General features: G+C 40.2%; 2 protein-coding genes across 7 annotated transcripts in view; both read right to left on the minus strand.

The window, feature by feature from the left end:
* Window positions 1-1,267, minus strand: part of NR2C1 (nuclear receptor subfamily 2 group C member 1) — a 41,587-nt gene extending 40,320 nt beyond the window's left edge. Inside the window, exons 1-2 of one of the 5 annotated variants that reach the window (XM_067697572.1) lie at window positions 999-1,264; window positions 58-626 (exon numbers count right to left, since the gene is read on the minus strand). The gene's annotated coding sequence lies outside the window, so the exon portion shown is untranslated. Of the gene's footprint in view, window positions 1-57; window positions 627-998 lie in introns of all 5 variants that reach the window. The other 4 variants (XM_067697576.1, XM_067697574.1, XM_067697575.1 and 1 more) reach the window with 4 other exon arrangements.
* Window positions 1,268-12,537: 11,270 nt separating this feature from the next.
* FGD6 (FYVE, RhoGEF and PH domain containing 6) overlaps window positions 12,538-19,423 on the minus strand; it is a 109,896-nt gene continuing 103,010 nt past the window's right edge. For both annotated transcript variants that reach the window (XM_067697569.1, XM_067697568.1), the window contains exons 19-21: window positions 16,926-17,054; window positions 16,146-16,294; window positions 12,538-13,756 (exon numbers count right to left, since the gene is read on the minus strand). In XM_067697569.1, coding sequence (XP_067553670.1) covers window positions 13,720-13,756; window positions 16,146-16,294; window positions 16,926-17,054 — 315 coding nt within the window. In that variant the 3' untranslated portion in view covers window positions 12,538-13,719. The remainder of the gene's footprint in view (window positions 13,757-16,145; window positions 16,295-16,925; window positions 17,055-19,423) is intronic.

The following is a 19,423-nucleotide window of genomic DNA, read 5'->3' on the forward strand; positions in this document are numbered from 1 at the left end:
ATCTACCAAATTGACACACAAGCAAAATCTAAAATCAATCATTGTGTATCAACCAACCGCAGAGCAGTCACTGTTCAAAATCCCTCCAAAGTCGAAGGCCTATTTACAAGTTCCGGAGGCACAAAATCCCTAAAGGGCTTAATTTCAAGTCCTTTTGCTTTTCCTTTCCAGTTATTATTATTATTTTTTAAACAGCTGAAGTATTTAGTGAAGGTTACGAGACAGGTTTGGCAACATTTGTCATTCGTAAAACGGCATCTGCTGGAGTCGGAGGTACAGTTTCTTAACAAAAGAGCTACTGGAAGCTTGGACATGCCCACTGCACTGAGGACCCTTGGCCGTTCCATTTTATTTCTCAAAAGATACAGGTCCAAAGGCAGCGGCCACTCCCGCCCCCGTCGGTCGTGAAAGTTGAGAGCATTATTCCGTCCGTCCTGTTAAGCACGAGTACTAGCCAGAGGCTCGCGGTGAAAGGGATCCGGGCCTCGGCTCGCGACCACTCGCAGCCAGGCCGGCCTCTCAGCATCCCGCCGGCGCTCGAGCCCAAGCGGCGCCCCGGGCCCGGGGGCGGCGCGCGGCTTCCTCAGGCGGGGGAAGCGGCAGCGCCGCCGAGACGGAAGCTTTTCCTGTAGGTGAAAGGTCAGAGGCGCCGCGGGAGAGGCTGCAGTGCGCGCCGAGCCGCTCGGGGACTCCCTCTCGCGCCCGCCGCCCCAGCCCCTATCCGGGCTCCCGGCCCCGCGCCGAGCTCCGGCTCCGGCCTCGGCCTCTCTCGGAGCCCCGGGCACTCGGTCCCGCTGCTGCGGCCGCTCTCTGCGCTCCCAGCCCGCCCCGAGCAGCGCGCCGCGGCACTGCCGGAGGGCGGGTTCCGCCGGCCGAAGCCGCAGGCTGTTGGGAACGCTGGGGGCGCGTCCGTTGGCACCTGGGAGGAAGGGACCTCCCCACGGTACCCGCTCCGGGCGCCGCTGCAGCCGCTTTTCTCCTCACCCGTCCCTTCTTACCGGCGCTTCTCCGCCGAGCTACGTCCTTCGCCGGGCGTAGACGACAGCCCCGCTGCAGCTGCTGCTGGGCGGCGGGGGGGGCTCCGGGAAGAGACAGGTTGGAGAAAGCTGAAGGGGGGAGGGCCAAAAAAATGGGGGCAGGGAGCTTTCTGGGTTTGGGTATTTGGGGGGGGTCAGAGTTCGTGACCCCTCCCTCAGATCCTCGGTGCGCGCTCCCGTCCGCGCCTGCGCACGAGTGCAGTGGAGAGGCGGCGAGAGGAGGTAGTGACGTTCCCCGAGTAGAGGGATGAGAGAACCCAGCCTGTGGAGGTCGACTGTCCCCTATCGGATGGGAGGGAGAATGCTTTGCCGCAGCTGCGCGTCCCTATGCGGGACTTCGAGAAGCCGCGTGGCCTTAGCGTTCCGTTTGCAAAAGGCGGTCGTTAAACGAAGTTTTGAGACTGTTCAGATTTGAGCCAGGATAGATAACCCAATCAGTTTTAGACAGTTCGGTTTCTAATTTGTGGTGAAGTGGGCTCTGTTTCAGGCTCTTAGCTTGGACTAAACGGCTTATTAGAGGACTAACAAAACTGGGTAGATCCCGATAAAGTATTTTAAATAACCTTAAATAAAACAAGCTGGGGCATAGTCCTCTATAGTAAGGCTAAGTTTTACTTATAAAGTCTTGTGAGTAAATAAGCATAAGGGCTAAATGGAGCTAGAATTTAATATCACTTAGAATGAAAGCTTCCGAAGACTGGCTTTAGTCTGTTTCATTCAGCGGTGTATTCCCAAGCTTATAGGACAGTGCCTAATGGTCAATGAAGATTCGAGAAATGAGGCATTGATGGAACTTCACGTTCTGATAGTGGCTCCTGAGGCACTGAGGTGTGGCAGCCAGGGCTGCCCTGTGTGCAAAGCACTGTGTGGTTTAGATGTTAAGAGAAGGGGGTCCTCAAAATGTCTTTTAGTTTTGATTGGCACTAGAAAAGCAGTCACGGATTCAGGCCAGAAACCCAAGTCAGGGAAAACAAAAGTGCACTGGTAAGGAGAACATCTCCTCTCTCATTTCCCTCTGGAACTAGGCGGCTGGACAAAGAAAAGGGGCAAGCAGAAACCGCTAACAAGTAAAAATATGCTCTATGCCTCATTCTCTGGAAGTCTCCCTGTTCCTTTTAGTACCGTTTGTCGTGTGTTTGGTGGTTTTAAGGCAGCCCCTCCTCCGTCCACCCAAATTTGGGATCAAATCGTTAAGTGTGTCCCAAAGAAAAAGCTATAGGTCCAATGGGAAAAGGCAATCTGAGACCTTTCCTCTATTCTTAGTGCCTAATATGCCATTTGGGGAGTATCTTTTGTGGGTGAGAAAGAACTTCCCCTAATTATGATTCAGGAAAACAGGTCAGTGTGGTTCATCTTTGAATGTGTGGTTCATGGTCAGTGTGGTTCATCTTTGAATATATGGTTCATGGTCAGTGTGGTTCATCTTTAAATTTTTTAAACTATAAAAAATTATGGTTTAGGGTCTTCCCTGGTGGCACAGTGGTTGAGAGTCCGCCTGCTGGTGCAGGGGACACGGGTTCGTGCCCCGGTACGGGAGGATCCCACATGCTGCGGAGCGGCTGGGCCCATGAGCCGTGGCCGCCGAGCCTGCGCGTCCGGAGCCTGTGTTCCGCAACGGGAGAGGCCTCGGCATTGGGAGGCCCGTGTACCGCAAAAAAAAATTATGGTTTAAAAGACATCATCGGGCTTTCCTGGTGGCGCAGTGGTTCAGAGTCCGCCTGCCGATGCAGGGGACTCAGGTTTATGCCCCGGTCCGGGAAGATCCCACATGCTGCGGAGCGGCTGGGCCCGTGAGCCATGGCCGCTGAGCCTGTGCGTCCGGAGCCTGTGCTCCGCAACGGGAGAGGCCACAACAGTCAGAGGCCCGCGTACTGCAAACAAACAAACAAACAAGACATCATCACACCAATAGTAGATTTAGTAAATTTATTGTGTATAAATATAATATTAACATTATTTACAGTGCTAATATTTTATTTATAAAGGATCTACATATGTGGACAATAAGATACAAACTATATTATCATTTTAAGTAAAAAGTGTTTCTATAAATTTGTCATTTAAAAAAATAGTATTTCAGGCTTCCCTGATGGCGCAGCGGTTGAGAGTCCGCCTGCCGATGCAGGGGACACGGGTTCGTGCCCCAGTCCGGGAAGATCCCACATGCCGCGGAGCGGCTGGGCCCGTGAGCCATGGCCGCTGAGCCTGCGCGTCCGGAGCCTGTGCTCCGCAACGGGAGAGGCCGCACAGTGAGAGGCCCGCGTACCGCAAAAAAAAAAAAAAAAAAAAAAGTATTTCAAGATTGGTTCTTAACATGCTGTATGACCAACTCATATAAAAGAACCCCCCCCCCCAAAAAAAGAGAGGGATTTGATATTGAGGCTTTTTGAAAATTTACTACTACGTTTATCTTAAAACAAAACAAAAATCCTACTAGAAAATTTCCATTCGAAAATAACATTAAAAGTGGCATAGGCTCCAGAATGATTTGTGTATTAGAGGCATTCAAAAAAAAAAAAGATCCATTTGAATTAATTTAACTCACCAAATACTGGGTGTCCAGTTCATGCAAGGCACTCTGCCAGATGCTGAGGAGGAATCTCAAATGAACAAGATATAGTTGTTGGTCTCAAGGCTAGGATGTGATAAGCACCATAAAAAAGTCTGTTTAGGAGCTAAAGGCTACGGAAGCATAGAGGAAGGAGACAGTAGGTCTAAGGAGGAACAGAGAGAAGGCCTAGGATCAACTATTACAGAGAAGTCTTGGATAAATAGGCAGAAATGGAGGTGGGGGAAAGGATAAAGAAAAACAAAATGATGTGAACAGAGAAAGGTTGGGTTGGGGTTACCTGCAGTGTATGATACCTGAGGAAAAGTGTTCCACACCAAGCCACTCGGAAGCCAATGAAGGTTGTAAAAAGCAGGGATGAAACTAGATTAGAACTATGCCTTACAAGATGGCTCTGGCAATGTTTAAAATGGGACCATGCAAAGAAGGCATTGGAATTAGAAGAAAAGTTATGCCAGTCACTGGGAAGAGGTAACAGGGACTTGATCTAGGGCAGATGCAATAACAGAAGGACAACGAAGACAGAAAGGATACAAAGGCAATTGTAGAGGGTCCCGTTGACACTTGGAGGCAGATTCTGGAGCCTAGAATGGTGTTTTTCCATTGCAGAAGAAAATATACAGATTTGAATGAAAAGAAATTGAGTTGAGTTTTAGGCATGTAAAATTTAAAGTGCTTAAGATGTAGATGTCCAACAGGTACTTGCAAATATGGACTTGCAGGATGGTGGAAAGAGCAGGTCTAAGATCTGAGTTATAATGAGGGCACTTTGGGGACTCTGATTTGGAGATGACCAGAATCCTGTCCTTACTTTCTTCAACAAATATTTTCACTTAAAAGACACAGGGTAGGTATTTTGTGAGAAACTGACATATTAGATATAGTATCTGTCTTCAAGGAGTGGGCAGTGTAGTAAGACAAATAGGATTTATCTCTCTGGAAGTTCCAGTGACGATATTTAACTACAATGGATCTCAAATTTCAAAACCTGAGTACAATGAAAGCACACTCTGAGACATATCAACATTCGCTGTGATAACATTTACATTTTAACTAAATTACTAAATAGCAGGCTTTCCCTATTTCCAGATATATTTTACGAACCAAATATAACACATACCTTTGGCTAACAAAACTACACTTTAAAGTTGTCATCTTCAATTAGTTGTTTCATTACAGCTTTCTATTAAACAAAGGTTGCTCTGATGATCTCATTTTAAGAAATGCTACTACATACTCAAAGAATCAAGGTTTTGGTTAAAAAGGAAGTATCTTGGGCAAAGGACAGTAGGAGGATACTGGGTACATTAGGGAACAGGGGAAAAGTTTGGGGAGAGGTTCAAAAACGTGGGATGATGCCAAAGATAACCTTTCTCATTCTCCTAGACTCTGGAGGGTCCTCTGCATTTACAGCTGCCACAGATAAAGGAGGAACACTAGTTGTAAACACGTACTAAGAAGGCCAGCCTTCCCCTAGCTTGACCTGGCATCTCTTGTCTAGGTTTCCTTCAGCATCCTTTTGGGCTTAACATTATAACTGCTCTTTTCTCCTCCTTATGAATAAAAGGAGATACTTGAAAAGGATTTGATGGAAGCACATGTATCAGTGTAGTAAATACAGTACTCTTGGGATCTAAGTACTATTTATTTATTTATTAAAGTCTTTATTGAATTTGTTACAATATTGCTTCTGTTTTATGTTTTGGTTTTCTTGGTCGAGAGGCATGTGGGATCTTAGCTCTCCAACCAGGGATCGAACCCACACTCCCTGCTTTGGAAGGGGAAGTCCTAACGACTGGACCACCAGGGAAGTCCCTCTAAGTACTATTTATACCTTCTCCTCATTTACAGAATGCATCCAATTTTTTTTTTTGCTAAAATATTAGCTATCAAGAGAGGTTTTTGAAAGTAGCTTTACAAGAAAATGTATATAATTAGGTTTCTCATTTGACATTGAATGAGCAAGGTTAAATAACTGATCAGCTTCAGTGAAGTTATGAAGGATTGATAAGGGGGAAAGGGAATGTTACTATTCCACATTTAAAACATCTTGGCGGGGAAAGTGGTTCAAGACGGCGGAGTAGAAGGATGTGCGCTCACTCCCTCTTGTGAGAGCACTGGAATCACAACTAACTGCTCAACAATCATTGACGGGAAGACACTAGAACTCACCAAAAAAGATACCCCACATCCAAAGACAAAGCAGAAGCCACAGTGAGACAGTAGGAGGGGCGCAATCACAATAAAATCAAATCCCATAACTGCCATGTGGGTGACTCACAAACTGGAGAGCACTTATACCACAGAAGTCCACCCAACTGGAGTGAAGGTTCTGAGCCCCACATCAGGCTTCCCAACCTGGGGGTCCGGCAACAGGAAGAGGAATTCCTAGAGAATCAGACTTTGAAGGCTAGCGGGATTTGACTGCAGGACTTCGACAGGACTGGGGGAAACAGAGACTCCACTCTTGGAGGGCACACACAAAGTAGTGTGCTCATCGGGACCCAGGGGAAGAAGCAGTGACCCCACAGGAGACTGAACCAGACCTACCTGCTAGTGTTGGAGGGTCTCCTGCAGAGGCAGGGGTGGCTGTGGCTCACGGTGGGGACAAAGACACTGGCAGCAGAAGTTCTGGGAAGTATTCCTTGGCATGAGCCCTCCCAGAGTCCACCAAAGAGCTGGGTAGGCTCAGTGTTGGGTCACCTCAGGCCAAACAACCAACAGGGAGGGAACCCAGCCCCACCCATCAGCAGACAAGTGGATTAAAATTTTACTGAGCTCTGCCCACCAGAGCAACACCCAACTCTACCCACCACCAGTCCCTCACATCAGGAAACTTGCACAAGCCTCTTAGATAGCCTCATTCACCAGAGGGCAGACAGCAGACGCAAGAAGAACAACGATCCAGCAGCCTGTGGAACAAAAACCACAATCACAGAAAGATAAACAAGATGAAAAGGCAAAGGGCTATGTACCAGATGAATGAACAAGATAAAACCCCAGAAAAACTAAATGGAGTGAAGATAGGAAACCTTCCAGAAAAAGAATTCAGAATAATGATAGTAGAGATGATCCAGGACCTCAAAAAAAGAATGGAGGCAAAGACTGAGAAGATGCAAGAAATGTTTAACAAAGACCTAAAAGAATTATAGAACAAACAGAGATGAACAATACAATAACTGACATGAAAAATACACTAGGCGGAATCAATAGCAGAATAACTGAGGCAGAAGCAAGGATAAGTGACCTGGAAGACAGACTGGTGGAATTCACTGCTGCGGAACAGAAAAAGGAAAGAGAATGGAAAGAAACGAAGACAGCCTAAGAGACCTCTGGGACAACATTAAATGCAACAACATCCGCATTATAGGGGTCCCAGAGGGAGAAGAGAGAGAAAAAAAGACCCAAGAAAATATTTGAAGAGCTTATAGTCGAAAACTTCCCTAACATGGGAAAGGAAATAGCCACCCAAGTCCAGGAAGTGCAGACAGTCCCAGGCAGGATAAACCCAAGGAGAAACACGCCGAGACACATAGTAATCAAATTGACAAAAATTAAAAACAAAGAAAAATTATTGAAAGCAACAAGGGAAAAACGACAAATAACATACAAAGGAGGGGCTTCCCTGGTGGCACAGTGGTTGGGAGTCCGCCTGCCGATGCAGGGGACACGGGTTTGTGCCCCAGTCCAGGAGGATCCCACGTGCTGTGGAGCGGCTGGGCCCGTGGGCCATGGCTGCTGGGCCCGTGTGTCAGGAGCCTGTGCTCCGCAACGGGAGAGGCCACAGCAGTGAGAGGCCTGCATACTGCCAAAAAAAAAAAAAAAAAAAAAAAAATACAAGGGAACTCCCATAAGGTTAATAGAAGCTCTACAAGCCAGAAGGGAGTGGTATGATTTATTTAAAGAGATGAAAGGGAAGAACCTACAACCAAGATTACTCTACCCAGCAAGGATCTCATTCAGATTCAACGGAGAAATCAAAAGCTTTACAGACAAGCAAAAGCTAAGAGAATTCAGCACCACCAAACCAGCTCTACAACAAATGCTAAAGGAACTTCTCTAAGTGGGAAACACAAGAGAAGAAAAGGACCTACAAAAACAAACCCATAACAATTCAGAAAATGTAACAGGAACATACATATTGATAATTACCTTAAATGTGAATGGATTAAATGCTCCAACCAAAAGACACAGGCTCGCTGAATGTATACAAAAACAAGACGCATATATATGCTGTCTACAAGAGACCAACTTCAGACCTAGGGACACATACAGAATGAAAGTGAGGGGATGGAAAAAGATATTCCATGCAAATGGAAATCAAAAGAAAGCTGGAGTAGTAATACTCATATCAGATAAAATAGACTTTAAAATAATGTTACAAGAGACAAGGAAGGACACTACATAATGATCAAGAGATCAATCCAAGAAGAAGACATAACAATTATAAATTTTTATGCACCCAACATAGGAGCACCTCAATACATAAGGCAACTGCTAACAGCTATAAAAGAGGAAATCCACAGTAACACAATAATAGTGGGGGACTTTAACACCTCACTATACCAATGGACAGATCATACAAACAGAAAATTTATAAGGAAACACAAGCTTTAAACGACACAACAGACCAGATAGATTTAATCGATATTTATAGGGCATTCCATCCAAAAACAGCAGATTACACTTTCTTCTCAAGTGCACATGGAATATTCTCCAGGATAGATCACGTCTTGGGTCACAAATCAAGCCTCAGTAAATTTAAGAAAATTGAAATCATATCAAGCATCTTTTCTCACCACAACGTTATGAGATTAGAAATCAATTACAGGGAAAAAAACTAAAAAACACAAACACATGGAGGCTAAGCAATACGTTACTAGATAACCAAGAGATCACTGAAGAAATCAAAGAGGAAATCAAAAAATACCTAGAGACAAATGACAATGAAAACATGACGATCCAAAACCTATGGGATGCAGCAAAAGCAGTTCTAAGGGGGAAGTTTACAGCAATACAAGCCAACCTCAAGAAACAAGAAAAATCTCAAATGAACAATCTAACCTTACACCTAAAGTAACTAGAGAAAGAAGAACAAACAAAACCCAAAGTTAGCAGAAGGAAAGAAATCATAAAGATCAGAGCAGAAATAAATGAAACAGAAACAAAGAAAACAATAGCAAAGATCAATAAAACTGAAAGCTGGTTCTTTGAGAAGATAAACAAAATTGATAAACCATTAGCCAGACTCATCAAGAAAAAGAGGGAGAGAACTCAAATCAATAAAATTAGAAATGAAAAAGGAGAAGTTACAACAGACACCGCAGAAATACAAAGCATCCTAAGAGACTACTACAAGTAACTCCATGCCAATAAAATGGACAACCTGGAAGAAATGGACAAATCCTTACAAAGGCATAACCTTCCAAGACTGAACCAGGAAGAAATAGATAATATGAACAGACCAATCACAAGTAATGAAATTGAAACTGATTAAAAATCTTCCAACAAACAAAAGTACAGGACCAGATGGCTTCACAGCTGAATTCTATCAAACATTTAGAAAGGAGCTAACACCCATCCTTCTCAAACTCTTCCAAAAAATTGCAGAGGAAGGAACACTCCCAAACTCATTCTATGAGGCCACCATCACCCTGATACCAAAAGAAAATTACAGACCAACATCACTGATGAATATAGATGCAAAAATCCTCAACAAAATACTAGCAAACAGAATACAACAACACATTAAAAGGATCATACACCAAGATGAAGTGGGATTTATCCCAGGGATGCAAGGATTCTTCAGTATACACAAATCAATCAATGTGATACACCATATTAACAAATTGAAGAATAAAAACCATAGGATCATCTCAATAGATGCAGAAAAAGCTTTTGACAAAATTCAACACCCATTTATAATAAAAACTATCCAGAAAGTGGGCATAGAGGGAACCTACCTCAACATAATAAAGGCCATATATGACAAACCCACAGCAAACATCATTCTCAATGGTGAAAAACTAAAAGCATTTCCTCTAAGATCAGGAACAAGACAAGGATGTCCACTCTCGTCACTATTATTCAACATAGTTTTGGAAGCCACAGCAATCAGAGAAGAAAAAGAAACAAAAGGAATACAAATTGGAAAAGAAGAAGTAAAACTGTCACTGCTTGCAGGTGACATGATACTATACAAAGAGAATCCTAAAGATGCCACCAGAAAACTACTAGAGCTAATCAATGAATTTGGTGAAGTTGCAGGATACACAGAAATCTCTTGCATTCCTATACACTAATGATGAAAAGTCTGAGAGAGAAATTAAGGAAACACTCCCACTTACCACTGCAAGAAAAAGGATAAAATACCTAGGAATAAGCCTACCTAGGGAGACAAGACCTGTATGCAGAAAACTATAAGACACTGATGAAAGAAATTAAAGATGATATAAACAGATGGAGAGACATACCATGTTCTTGGATTGGAAGAATCAACATTGTGAAAATGACTATACTACCCAAAGCAATCTACAGATTCAATGCAATCCCTATCAAATTACCAATGGCATTTTTTACAGAACTAGAACAAAAAATCTTAAAATTTGTATGGAGACACAAAAGACCCCAAATAGCCAAAGCAGTCTTGAAGGAAAAATACAGAGCTGGAGGAATCAGACTCCCTGACTTTAGACTATACTACAAAGCTACAGTAATCAAGACAATATGGTACTGGCACCAAAACAGAAATATAGATCAATGGAACAGGATAGAAAGCCCAGAGATAAACCCATGCACCTATGGTCAACTAAACTATGACAAAGGAGGCAAGGATATACAATGGAGAAAAGACAGCCTCTTCAATAAGTGTGCTGGGAAAACTGGACAGCTACATGTAAAAGAATGAAATTAGAACAGTCCCTAACACCATACACAGAAATAAACTCAGAATGGATTAGAGACTTAAATGTAAGACCGGACAGTATAAAACTCTTAGAGGAAAACATAGGAAGAACACTCTTTGACATAAATCACAGCAAGATCTTTTTTGATCCACCTCCTAGAGTAATGGAAATAAAAACAAAAATAAACAAATGGGACCCTATGAAACTTAAAAGCTTTCGCAAAGCAAAGGAAACTACAAACAAGACGAAAAGACAACCCTCAGAATGGGGGAAAGTATTTGCAAACGAATCAATGGACAAAGGATTAATCTCCAAAATATATAAACAGCTCATGCAGCTCAATATTAAAAGAACAAACAACCCAACCAAGAAATGGGCAGAAGACCTAAATAGACATTTCTCCAAAGAAGACATCAGATGGCCAAGAAGCACATGAAAAGCTGCTCTACATCACTAATTATTAGAGACATGCAAATCAAAACTACAATGAGGTATCACGTCACACCCGTTAGAATGGACATCACCAGAAAATCTACAAACAACAAATACTGGAGAGGGTGTGGAGAAAAGGGAACCCTCTTGCACTCTTGGTGGGAATGTAAATTGATACAACTACTATGGAGAACAGTATTGAGGTTCCTTAAAAAACTAAAAATAGAATTACCATATGACCCAGCAATCCCACTACTGGGCATATACCCAGAGAAAACTATAATTCAAAAAGGCATATGCACCCCAATGTTCACTGCAGCACTATTTACAATAGCCAGGTCATGGAAGCAACCTAAATGTCCATCGACAGACGAATGGATAAAAAAGATGTGGTACATATATACAATGGAATATTACTCAGTCATAAAAAGGAACGAAGTTGGGTCATTTGTAGAGACGTGGATGGATCTAGAGACTGTCATACAGTGTAAAGTAAGTCAGAAAGAAGAAAACAAATATTGTATATTAATGCATATATGTGGAACCTAGAAAAATGGTACAGATGAACCAGTTTGCAGGGCAGAAAAAGAGCCACAGATGTAGAGAACAAACGTATGGACACCAAGGGGGCAAAGTGGTGGGGGTGGGGGGTGTGATGAATTGGGAGATTGGGATTGACATATATACACTAATATAAATGTATAAAATGGATAACTAATAAGAACCTGCTGTATAAAAAAATAAATAAAATTAAAAAATTTAAAAAAAAATCTTGGCAGAGGGCTGCTGGTAATCTGATAGCTTCCTCAAAAGGCGCTATATTTTTTAATTTTCAAAGCCCTCCATGGGGCTAAGCCAATAGCTAGCGTAATCATACATGAGTTTCACATGTAATTAGGAGAATTACTAGAAGTTTATGCAATGTTTCTTGTATTTAAATGTTTAACTGGTTCTTGATTCAGCCAACAGTTGGAAGACAGAATAGCCTTGGTTGATAGTTTTCAGATTCAGATTAAACCAAATCTTGTAGTCAGAAGGTTGAGAGCTCAAGAGGAGGAGGGAGGAACTCCAATAACTTGTTGTTTTGCAAAATGCTAGTCCCAATGAAATAGAAGGAAACACTGTATAAGGCATAACCTTGGTCTCCAAAAAAGGACACACTAAAAACTGCAGGGATTTAACATGGAAGCCTTATTTACGCTATCTTGGTTAAAATTAATGAGCTGCAAAGAAGTGTTAATTTACCTACAGTGACAAAAAGATTTGGGAGATAGCATGTGAGGATTTTATGTGAGGTTGCAAGAGGATTCAAAGTGATTCCACAGCAAGCAATACCCACAAAACTGCAGCAGCCAACTCTAGGTCTAGTAGATACCCTGGTGCTGCAACAAACATTCAGAAGGCTTCAGAAGGCACTGAGTAATTCTCTTGGCAATCATAAATATAATACTGAGTTAGGAAATCCTTTATATAAAAGCAGAAGGGAAATTTATTTTGCCCTTTAATGAAATATTCTATGGATAACCTTGCCTTTTAAGATAATTTATATTTAGTTTAAGCTCAGTCAATAAATGTATATTTTGAACATCAGGAATGACTTTAATCATAGTGTTAATTTCATTTTACTTCTGCTAATCAATTTTATATATAAAGTAGTTCATATGTTAAACAGTATGTGAACCAAAATTAGGAATATAAACCCTTCCTAATGAGGTACGCTGACAGTTGGTTAAAGAAAAATATACTTTTTTAATTACCAGAGAGGACATAACACAAAGTGGTATTAGAAAACCTTTAAAAAATGATACTATACAATTTCCGCTAATACTGGCTTTGAATTTGTGGTTTTTGATATGATAATTCCAGTTCATTTAAAAAAAATCACAATATTATAGAAAATGTAACGTTCTTTTTAGATACAAATACCACCATTGACTTGGACTCAGAATACTTACAATAGCAAGGGACATCATGTAATATAATGCTTGCCATATTTTGCTTTTTAAAGAAATAATACACTTATGTTTGTGTTGAAATGGTAGTTTTTTAAAAAAAGATTAGACTTAATGTAAAGGCCATAGAGTTGATTATTTGTGCTCCCCTGCAAATGGAAACATCCTTTTTCCTACTCATTGTTGAGTTAGATGAAAATTCAGATTCTATCCCTTTGCTATAATTCCTTGATGATGTAACATTATCTCATACCAAAAGAGGTACATAACAGTAGAAATACTTTTGATAATTTACTGGAATTTCATTTCACAGTTACTGAGGTAGAAACTGGCCATGTGTTTTTCCATTAAAAGATACAAAAATTCATCTAAATTTATTGATTCAAAGACATGCGTTTTTTTCACCAGCTGTTTTATAATCATAATTTCCAAACCAAACACTGCATGGAAATTTGCTCCTTGATGTGTGTTTTTTATTTACAAAGACTTACCACTAGTGAGAATGTTACAAAGTAACACTGTAAAACACACTGAGAAAACAGTATGGACTGTGTCACAAACAGCTAGGTACTTTAGAATTCAGTGTGAGTCTCAGAAATAACTCTGACCATTAAGTAAACATCAAATTTTTAATAAATAACATACATGAAAAACAAACATTTTATAAAAATTACCTTATACCTAACAAAATAATTTCTTTGATGAAGATTTTGGTTGGATTTATCCTGGCAGTGTTCACTTATATAAAATTTTTGTACTGCATTTACTCTATTCTGATGAAATTCCACCCTTTTGGAATCACACAAGAGATGAAACAAATACAGCTACAATATTGTGCCTTCTTGAAATGCTTCTATCCACCTATAAGAGAAATTTGTTAGATTTTAAAATACAATCATCCAATATATGTTAAGACAGTATAGATAATAGCTGTGCCTGTGGATCCAATTACTCTAACAAGTGTATTTAAGATCTTTCTTATAGCAAATGAGAATTCTGTATGTATAGAACTACCCTTTATTTGGTAATTGGGACCAAACTTTGGCCTGAAAAGTGCATCTCTTACTTCTTTCTCTTTTTTGGCCATACCATACAGCTTGCAGGATCTCAGTTCCCCAACCAGGGATACAGCCCGGGCCCTGACAGTGAAAGCACCGAGTCATAACCACTGGACCACCAGGGAATTCCTGTGCATCTCTTATTTCTTTGAAGCATGAGGAAGGGGCCATTTCATGTATAGGCTCTATGAAGTTCTACTGACCCCATTTAATTGATTTTGGAAGTGGATATATCTGCAGAGGCCTTTATTTCAACCCCCTTTCTGCCTTTGGGAATACTAGCTCTGTCCCTGTCTCCTCATCTCTTAATTCTACCAACCAGAGACTCCTTGGGCATCTGTAGTCCAGACCTATTCTAATATTTTCAGTGAAAGGGAATCTAGCATCTAGTAGTCTACTCCCAGTTGATCTAAAGTTTGCATGCAATATAAAAGTGTCTCACTTTCACAGAAGTCTTTCTAAAATTCTTTTGCCTCAAAAGTTTTATTTGACAATATACACAGCTACAATTATTCAGAAGACACTTGGAGGTAGTTTCTTTGTACCTCCCCAGTAGTGTAATGGCTTCTAAACTTACCATGAACACTTGAAATCATTCAATGTAGTTAGTAAAAGTAGCCCGTAGCAGATTTATCTCACATTTTAAGGATGGAATTTAAAAAAATTTTAAAATGCAAATGGCATATAATTTATACCATAATAAAAAGGCTTTTTAAAAGTCAAAAGTTTCCATTAAAATTAACACATTTTAATATTCTATAATATTCTATAATGTGTTTAATATTCTATATAACACATTTTAATATTCTATAATTTTAATATTCTATAATTTTAATATTCTATAATATTCTATAACACATTTTAATATTCTATAATATTCTATATTTAAAATTCTATATTCTATAATTCTATATTCTATAAATTTAATATTCTATATATTCTATATAATATTCTATAATTTATAATTCTATAATTTTAATATTCTATAATTCTATAATATAATGTATAACGTATTCTAAATACAGCAACGCATATGATATTAACCTAAAGATAAATTTATAAATTAGCCTGTATTAATTCTAAATAACAAGTAAGCTCATACCCTTCACCCAACTACATTCAGCTCTGTCTTGAAGGGCTTTCTATCTTGTCAACTTAATGACATAAAGATATATATTCAAAAGCTTATCAGCTTGATGATGAATTCAGGTAAAAATGATGAGAAATATAATATCCAACAGAATTTTAGGGCAATTACTACTATTTTACCCAAGTAACTATTTTTTAAAGAAACAATAGTTGTGTCATAATTTAAAAATATTCTTCAGTACTCAAAAGTACCTGATTATTATTCAGGAACATATATAATTCTGGTACATTAATTTTAACTACCTAAAGAAATGACAAGCCTGGCTTATTTAAAGTATTCTTTTTGATCTGCATACACTTTTAAAGCCTATTGAGAAAACATGAGCACCTCTTAGTGAAAACAAAATGTATATTTTGTGAGGCCAAAATGAAAATCAAATGAAAGGGAGGCGAACTGAATTGTTTTGTTCAGAAAGGACCTCAGTTTCACAGAGATATGCTTCTCTATGTTAAGCCATCTCATGACATCTAAATAAATATTCTTGTTGGAATTTTGAAGAGACTATTTCAGCCTTTTCCACCTAAAATGATATCCATTTCTTTCTACTCAGTCATTGGGAACAGCATGGGAGCCTCTTAATGTGTTTGACCTTTTCCCCAAAGGAGTAAGTCAGCAAGCAGCTGTTTAAACCCCTGCTGTTCCATGGCACAATTGAATCATTGGATTGCCAAAGTCCCAGAATGTTTCAAGAGAAGATTCTTAACCTCATTGGAGGAGAGGTCAAATAACCTCAGCTTCCCTTCCTTTCAGCAGAGGAGAATCATGCTGCTTCCTTGAAGGTCATGTGTACACAAAATATTTTGGACAGAACTACCTATTTTCTTTTCCTCTCTGCCTCCTGAAAATATTCCAGATACTCTTGCCTGTCTTTAAAACAATTCTAAAGAGTTTGAATAATACGTTAAATTCTTTCTAAATTGTACATCTGATTTAAATTCTTCGTTGTTTCCATGCATGGAAGTAGGTTATTTTTAAAATCAATCAGTTAAAGTAACAACTTGAAATCTAATGTATGAAAGAAAAATATGTCTAAATTACTTACTTCTGAGCCGAGTGAGCATCATCTGCTTTGAATACATAAAATAACATGTTTTTGTGCAGTAACTGAAACACTCTAGACTCTGAATTCTCATCTTTGACTTGAGTGACAGTGAATCCTAGTAAAGGTTGACTCTCCAAAGCTGCCACATCCTAAATTTACAAAGACACAAAAGGAGATGGGTTTCTAAGTTGATACAAAATTCAGATCTGCAAACTCTTGATCTATATAACTCTAACTTAATTTCAAATACATATATATAAAACAATGGTAATTCTAGCAACTTATTCACCTTTCATTTATTCAACGATATTTATTGGGACACCCCTGCCCCACCTACACCATGAGCCAGACACTGTGCCAGACAGTTTTCAGCGTGTTCATATCCACTGAATTTGACATTATTTCTCTACAACCACAGGAGGTAAGTAATTATATTACTTTCATTTTATGGATGTAGAAAATGTAGCTCAGAAAGGCGATATATCCCAGTCCCACCGAACCTCTGCCTTTAGTGAAGTAGTCAGTAGTCACATGACACTCCCCAAACTTACATTTTAACACTATGGAAAATTCCTAACATTTCTGAGTAAGAGCTCTTTAGATACAAAACAAGGACCCTGTTCATGTCAAAAATAACAGCAACATCTCCCCCCCTCCCAAAGCAAAGTAAAACAAAAAACAGAGACAAAACAAATAAATTAGGCAAACATTGTAATTATTTCCAGGTAGCATTATAAAACAAGACCCTCAAATTATTCATGTTTAGATTTCAGATCTTACCTCACTTGCAGCATACGTATATAGCACTTTATTTTTTATGACAAACCACAAGTGTTTCCAAGGTTTTTTATTGCCCTTTGATCTGTACAAGTAGCCACTCATAGAAGAATCTTCTGTGTTCGCTGATACCTAGGTAAGCAAACCCCACACACAGCTTAATAGTTTTCATACAAAAACAAAATTTAAAATCACAAAGTTGCTTTTGATCATTGGTGCTGAAAGCAATAACCATAATAAGAATATCATGTTTCAGAATGAAATTGTTTATTTTCAAAATCTGCTACTGTACAAATTGAATACTGCCATGCCATGAGCATAAAATCCTTCCTTTTAGAAGCAATTCCAGAATTTTACCTGGTTTAACTGTGCTTGCATGTATGTGTTTCTTTGCGGGTTCACCTGTATTTTCTCGGTTGCCAGAAGATGAATAATAATTCCACATGTCAAAAATGCCTTTTATTTTTTTTTAAGATCCATCCACTTTATTTTTTAACATCTTTATTGGAGTATAATTGCTTCACAGTATTTTTTTTTTTTTTTTTTTTTTGCGGTACGCGGCCCTCTCACTGTTGTGGCCTCTCCCGTTGCGGAGCACAGGCTCTGGACACACAGGCTCAGCAGCCATGGTTCACAGGCCCAGCCGCTCCGCGGCATGTGGGATCTTCCCGGACCGGGACACGAACCCATGTCCCCTGCATCGGCAGGCAGACTCTCAACCACTGCGCCACCAGGGAAGCCCCGCTTTACAGTATTGTGTTAGTTTCTGCTGTACAACAAAGTGAATCAGCTATACATATACATATATCCCCATATCTCCTCCCTCTTGCATCTCCCTCCCACCCTCCCTATCCCACCCCTCTAAGTGGTCACAAAGCACTGAGCTGATCTCGCTGTGCTATGTGGCTGCTTCCTACTAGCTATCTATTTTACATTTGGTAGTGTATATATGTCCATGCCACTCTCCTCTCACTTCGTCCCAGCTTACCCTTCCCACTCCCCATGTCAAGTCCATTCTCTACGTCTGCATCTTTATTCCTGTCCTGCCCCTAGGTTCTTCAGAACCATTTTTTTTTTAGATTCCATATATACGTGTTACCATACGGTATTTGTTTTTCTCTTTCTGACTTACTTCACTCTGTATGAGAGACTCTAGGTCCATCCACCTCAGTACAAATAATTTCGTTTCTTTTTATGGCTGAGAAATATTCCATTGTGTATATGTGCTGCTTCCATGTCCCGGCTATTGTAAATAGAGCTGCAATGAACATTGTGGTACATGACTCTTTTTGAATTATGGTTTTCTCAGGGTATATGCCCAGTAGTGGGATTGCTGGGTCATATGGTAGTTCTATTTTTAGTTTTTTAAGGAACCTCCATACTGTTCTCCATAGTGGCTGTATCAATTTACATTCCCACCAACAGTGCAAGAGGGTTCCCTTTTCTCCACACCCACTCCAGAAAAATGCCTTTTTAAAGCTGTATTTTGGGACAGTATATATTCTTTATTGCTCCTCTTATTTTGGGTGTTAGGGAAAATTACTTAAACCTTTAACTCAGTTCCTGAAATAACTTTCTGGATTTCTAAAAACTTTATCAATAAAAAAGTAAATAGAAAATTCTTTTTTTTTTTTTTTGGCCATGCCTGCATGGCTTGCGGGATCTTAGTTTCCTGACCAGGGATCAAACCCAGGCCCTGGCAGTTAAAGCACAGAGTCCTAACCACTGGACCACCAGGGAATTCCCAGAAAATTCTACTATTAATGGTGATTTTTTTTAAAAAAACTATTTATTTATTTATTACTTTTGGCTGTGTCGGGTCTTATTGCGGCACGCAGGATCTTTTGTTGCCGCATGAGGGCTCTTCGTTGCAGCACTCGGGCTTCTATCTAGTTGTGCCTCTTGGGCTCCAGAGCATGTGGGCTCTGTAGTTGTGGCACGCGGGCTTAGTTGCCCCGCGACATGTGCGATCTTTGTTCCCTGACCAGGGATCGAACCCAAGTCCCCTGTATTGGAAGGCAAATTCTTAACCACTGGACTACGACGGAAGTCCCTTAATGGTGACTTTAAGGATCAGTTTCTGCTCCCCAAATTTTGGTCTAAAAGAAAAGAAGCTTGTTTTGCTTCATAAAAGGCTGAAAGTGTTTCAATCTCTAGGTAAAAGACACTAAGCCTTCAGTGATTATAATATGGCAGTTGAAACTTTTCTCTTTTTAAATATAGGAAAAATAGAGATATAAAAGCCAAGTTTAGGAACTGCCTTATTGGTGGTATGGTGAACAGACTCCCAAGGTGGCTTCCCACTGAGAATCAGGCTGTCGTAGCATCTCCTCCCCTCCAGTGTGGGCAGGACCTGTGACTGCTCCTAACCAACAGAATATGGTGAAGGTGATGGGCTATCACTCCCATGATTATATTACATTACATAAGACTCTATCTTGCTAGCAGACTGGCTCTAGAGACTTTCTACCATGCTGGCTTTGAAGAAGTAAGCAGACGTG

The sequence above is a fragment of the Pseudorca crassidens genome, chromosome 11, assembly GCF_039906515.1.
Source record: "Pseudorca crassidens isolate mPseCra1 chromosome 11, mPseCra1.hap1, whole genome shotgun sequence".
Taxonomy (NCBI): Eukaryota; Metazoa; Chordata; class Mammalia; order Artiodactyla; family Delphinidae; genus Pseudorca; species Pseudorca crassidens.